Source organism: Didymella exigua, assembly GCF_010094145.1.
Source record: "Didymella exigua CBS 183.55 unplaced genomic scaffold M421scaffold_28, whole genome shotgun sequence".
NCBI lineage: Eukaryota > Fungi > Ascomycota > Dothideomycetes > Pleosporales > Didymellaceae > Didymella > Didymella exigua.
The window spans coordinates 317,391-322,986 of NW_022984802.1; the positions used below are offsets into that span (position 1 = coordinate 317,391).

General features: G+C 43.7%; 2 protein-coding genes across 2 annotated transcripts; one reads left to right on the forward strand and one right to left on the reverse strand.

Annotated features, from left to right (window-relative positions):
- Positions 1-3,855: 3,855 nt before the first annotated feature.
- On the reverse strand, positions 3,856-4,194 carry M421DRAFT_69637 (uncharacterized protein; the record flags this gene model as incomplete). The annotated part of the gene is made up of 1 exon (XM_033596624.1): positions 3,856-4,194. The coding sequence occupies one exon, from the start codon at positions 4,192-4,194 to the stop codon at positions 3,856-3,858; it is 339 nt and encodes a 112-aa protein (XP_033445851.1).
- Positions 4,195-4,709: 515 nt separating this feature from the next.
- Positions 4,710-5,596, forward strand: M421DRAFT_240330 (uncharacterized protein). Its single transcript, XM_033588484.1, has 2 exons — positions 4,710-4,879; positions 4,928-5,596. Exon 2 carries the CDS (start codon positions 5,064-5,066, stop codon positions 5,424-5,426), a length of 363 nt encoding a protein of 120 aa, XP_033445852.1. The 5' UTR covers positions 4,710-4,879; positions 4,928-5,063; the 3' UTR covers positions 5,427-5,596.

Sequence of the window (5,596 nt, forward strand, 5' to 3'; positions counted from 1 at the left end):
AGCTAATTCTTTTTTTATTAGAAGGCGCAATACTAGGCGCTTCTATCGAATAATAGATTATGTAAGCGTATCTCTGCTAGTTAAGAAGCTATAAGCCAAAACGTAAAAAAGCATACCCTACCCATCCGCCAGCCTACTAAGAGGTATCTGTCTTAGGCTTATTCTTGTTTAATTTATTTATTAACTCTAACAGTAAGTTGTAGGTCTATAATCTACTATTACAGTAGTTTCTTAGGAAGACAGTATGTGCGCAGTAGATATAGCAACACAGTTAACTAGATAAACACAATAATATACTAAAGGCTTACTTCCTCCTTATATTTTTATTAATTATTCTTATATTATTTAAGGAGTACTTTGTAATACTTAAGGTCTTCCTTAAATACCTTCTAGCCTGTTGTTAATAGCTTAGTTAGCCTTAATAGTATGTTAGTATTTGCAGCTAGCACGTATTTAGTAATAGTTAGAGCCCTTAGCAAGAGTAGCTTTAATAGTAGTAGTGTAGTTGTCTTTAGGTTAATCTTGTCCTAGATATTGCGCAACAGGCATCTCGCCTGTAGCTGCGTGAGCCAGCCAGTCTAGTCGGCTTGGTCCCTAAGGACTGTTGTTGGGTCGCGGTACGCTGGTTGCGCCATTTTAATTGCGGCAGTGAGGTTGCAGCAGTGAGGTTGCAGCAGTTTAGTTGCAGCAGTGAGACTCTTAATTGTCAGATGCTTATACTGTGAGCCAGAGTATGTGCTTAACAAGATCTTAGGTGGTATAATAATATATTAATAATTGTGGCGATAGTGTTTCTGCTATAGCGTCGTGCTAGTTGCTACAGGATTAAAGTGGGGGGGAATTAGCGCTGTTCACGGCCGCCGGTGTGCGGGCCAATCAGGAGTTGCCAGGTCTCGCTTAATCGACCTGGCAACTGCTGATTGGCTGCACGACAGGTCCCTGCTCGATTGCGCAGATCCGACCTCTCGCCGCTCGCTCTTATCTGACAGTAGTATACTAGGTTACTATTTAATAGTAAGTAGTTATAGTTGTAGTAACTTGTGTTAGTCGTGCTAAGAGAAAATAGCTGGTTTGGTGATATGGCCAGCTTGGTGATAATCTACGTTATTTTAAAATATAGCAGCAACAACAACTTTCACAGGTGACTTAACACTAGAAAATCTTAGGACAGTAGCAGCAGTATATAATTAAATACCCTTATTAATTTTAGCTTAACGTACTCCACGGGCGAGTCGCCCACACAGGCGAGTCGCCCACTTTTGCCAAGCCCCCACCAAACTCCACCCCATTATGGCCCAAAACAACCCGAATTGGCGCTATAAACTACAGTATAGCCTGTAATATTATTTAGAAACTACTTCTACCTCTTTCTTACACGTTCGCGCGTTATGCCTAGTCTTACTACACTGTCCACAGCGCCTTTAGGAAGGCTCACCCACTTCAGCGCGCACCTGCTTCTTTGCTTTCTTACCATCACCACGCGCCCTAAACTCTTTTAGAGCTGTTAATTGCTAGCCCTCTTTAACTACTAGAGTACCTTCTTTCTTAATCTACTTTCTTTTGTGTAATTTTTATTGTGTAGCTGCCTTATTAGCAGCTTAAAGCTTAGCAATCTCCTGTTGTGCTAACACTAGCTTGTGCACAATTATAGCTGCCCCCTTTAAGACCTTCTTAAACGCTTTAACTATAGAGGCAGGCGAGCTATCTACATGCCTCTGAATCCTTGTCTTTACAAGCGTTAATTGTGACCTAAGTTTAAGGGTGTTGCTTAGGGTTTGCAACTGCTAGGTCTTGTTATTAATAGGTAGTGGTAGTAATAGCGTGTGCAGCTTTATATTAAGGCTGCTTATAACCTATTATAGGTTAAACAGGACTAGTCTAGTGCCTTAGAACCCTCCCTAAATATTGCTAGAAGTAATTACAGCATTATAGGCGCGTATAAAGCATGGTAGGAACTCTATCTTTGTAATGTAGTTAATCTAGTTATGTATAAGAATTTTAGCTTAGTGCCTATACACCTTCTTTAAAGCAGCAAAATAAGCTACATTAAGGGGCTGTATAAGATGTAATAAGTAGGGAGGTAAATAGAGAGTAATTGTCTTGTTATCCTTATAGTACTGCTAGAATTTAAGAGAGTTATAGCTCTTATAACTATTAATAATAAGCAAATAGTAGGTGCTAATAGTATGCTCCTTTATATACCTGTTAAAGTAGTTTATCTAGTCTAGACTAAGCTTATTAGTAGTCTAGCTATTATTAGAGACTCTAATAACCTAGTCTTAAGGCAGATCCTCTTCTTTATACTAGGTAGAGAGGTAGTAGTAGGCCTTAAAGATAAGGAAGGCAGGAATAGCCTATCCTTTAGCATTAATGCCTACTATAGCTATAGCCTACTCCTAGTTGCCTAGCTAGACTGCCTTTAGCTGACCTTGTTACTCTAAAGCTGTAACAACTACTCCTAGGGAGATCTAGCCTATTATAAAGCCTGTCTTGTTAAAGTTGTATGTGTCTTTATCTTAGATACTATACTTAGCTTTAACATTAGCTACTAGGCTAAACTAGCCCTACAGAACCTTAGGATCCTTACAGAGGGCTCTCTTATAGTTATACTTGTAATTAAACTTAACTTTAAGCTCTAGGTGTCGCTTAATAAACATAATAGGCTAGTTTGTGCTAATAGGGCCTAGATTGCGCTTAGCGCGCAAAGAATTAGCTATAGTAGCCACATCTAAGAGCTAAGGGGAAAACCCTTGCATGTCTAGCTTAAGAACATGTTTAATAATCACCTTCTCCTTATTGTTGTCTAGCTTCTGCAAGTTAGCTATAGAATTAGCGCGTGAAGGTTGTCCTGTGTATTAGTTGCTTAGTGTCTTTTAAGGAACCCTGTAGATAGCTGCAGCGTAGGCTGGCGGAATGGGTATACTCTAACGTCCTTCGTGGGTACCCCCCAAAACTTTGTCAATAATACATGGATTCTAGCGAAATAGGGCTTAAAAGAAAGAGAAAAACTACCTCTACATTTCTATAGTAGAGGGTTTTGTTATAACTATTAAACTGCACAAGCTAGAGGCTAGAAAAGGTTAAAAAAGGGGGGGTACCTAGCAAGCATACCTATTAATAGGTATACTTTGCTAGGTAGTGTTAATAACTTAGCTAATACTAGGCAGAATAAGCTAATTCTTTTTTTATTAGAAGGCGCAATACTAGGCGCTTCTATTAAATAATAGATTATGTAAGCGTATCTTTGCTAGTTAAGAAGCTATAAGCCAAAACGTAAAAAAGCATACCCTACCCATCCGCCAGCCTACTGCAGCGTGTTGCTAAGAGAGAGTCGCGTCTTGTTTGAGAGCCTAGAGTGCAAGCTGTATCTAAGCTTCCTTTAACGCGTCTAAATGGTGGTGTTGAGGAGGCATTAGTGTAGGAAGGGTGGTTTGGTGGGGGCTTGGCAAAAGTGGGCGACTCGCCTGTGTGGGCGACTCACCCGTGGAGTACGTTAATTAGTTATGTATTTGTGTTGTTATGTATTGATTTTGTGAGGTAGCTCACCAAATTGGGATGCGCGATCACATTTTAGTTGGGGTGGTCAGTGCGGTGCATGACTAAAAACGAGCTCCTTCGTAGACGCCTGGGATAACGGTAAGCATGCTTGAAAGTTCTAATAACTAAACTGAGTCTGGTAGGCAAGCCGTACAGCGTGGCTTACAACGATGACCTACCGGAGTCGTTTAATACAACCCGCTACTATGGTGGATGGGCAGACAAGATCCATGGCCAGACGAGTGACACATCGCCACAGTAGTTTGCCTACACCAAGAGACAGCCGATTGGTGTTGTCGCACAGATCATCCCGTGGAACTACCCTCTCTCGATGGCTTGCTGGAAGCTCGGCCCTGCTCTAGCTTGTGGCAACACTGTTGTGCTGAAGCCAGCAGAACAGACACCTTTGTCGATCCTCGTCTTCGCAAAGCTCGTCAAGGAAGTCGGCTTCCCTCCTGGTATTGTCAACATTGTCAACGGTCTTGAACGCGAAGCTGGCTCTGCGCTGGTCCAGCACCCCTTAGTTGACAAAGTCGCCTTCACAGGATCCACCGCCACGGCGACACAGATCATGAAGATGGCCGCAGTCGGGCTGAAGAATACCACATCCGACACTGGAGGCAAGTCGCCGTTGCTAGTATTTGATGATGCGGACATGGAGCAGGCAGTCAAGTGGTCACACTACGGCATCATGTCCAACCAGAGCCAGATTTGCACAGCGACATCTCGAATCCTGGTCCAGGAATCGATCTTCGAGGACTTCGTGGATAAGTTCTCAGTTTGTAAGGGTTCGTGAAGTGCAATGCTTTACTCCGACCATGAACACTCCGTGTAGGAGAGTCCTTCCCAATCGGGTAAGTATTATGTAGGTCACTCCCGTCCCCAGTACCTATGTGATGGTTTCCGAGGTACTTGTTTCTGGTACCACGAATTGCGGGGAGAGAAGAGGTGATGAGAAGCACACTTGAACTAGTAAGCTTCTCCGCGATAGGATATCTCATGATTCCGCAATCAGGTCAGCTGCCAGTTGCCGTCTCTACAATGTCTGAATCACCGAATCTGTCGTGTCACCCCTATATACCAGCCAAGCATAGCGGTGCGGAGTTTGGATCTTAAATCCTTCAGGTCCTTGTGGCTTTCTGGTCTTCATCTCCTAAATTTGGTGCGAAAAGGACGTGCAAGACACAAATCGCGAGCACTACTTGAACCGAAGAATGGCCAATCGTCCTCTAGCGCCCGATCCTCTTGTCTACTCAATTCGTGAGCTTGAACATCATGGTTCTGAGAATCTCCGCGAAGGCTTCCGGGAGTATTACAATGGCGGTGCCATGGATATGATAACGTAAGTATATGCGCGGCGATAGACACCTGCAGTGACTGATTCTACCAGGCTCCGAGAAAATGTAACCGCGTATAATCGATACTAGATTCGTCCCCGTATCTTTCGAAACGTCTCTAACGTAGACACGAGCGCCGAGATCTTTGGTAAGAAGACCACGTTCCCCTGTGGTTTCAGTCCAAGTGCGATGCACTGCTTGGCGCACAAAGATGGAGAGCTTGCTACATCAAGAGCAGCAGCGAATGCAGGAATACTGATGGTTTTGTCCCCGTACGCTACAACTTCCTTAGAGGATGTCATAGCGCAAGGGACAGGGAACCCATACATGATGCAGATGTGCATCGTGAAGGATAGGAACATCACTATGCAGTTGTTGAGGAGGGCAGAGGGTAAGTGGCGGAAACAGTCTGAGGGCCATGAGCTGATCTTTGTACTTCGCCTTTCCTTCACCAGAAGTTTCCAGTCTCAAGAATTCTTGCATGTGCCTCTTTACTCGCGTAGAAGCATACTCCAGGATCTGCATTCCTCTGAGAGGGTCCATCTCACTTGACGAAGGTGATGTCTTTGCCACCATATGAGCAGAGCAACCCAGAATTGCAAAAAAGTCGCTTGGGAAGCATGTTTTACGTTCGTCCCTTGTAGCCGCGTCAACTCAGCATGAGCCTGAACGGCGCTACTCCAATTGAGCGTTTTCCATGGCGATTTACATGTCATCGGCAA

Coding starts and splice junctions, on each gene's coding strand:
- M421DRAFT_240330 (XM_033588484.1), top strand. CDS start 5,064: ATGCACTGCTTGGCGCACAAAGATGGAGAGCTTGCTACATCAAGAGCA.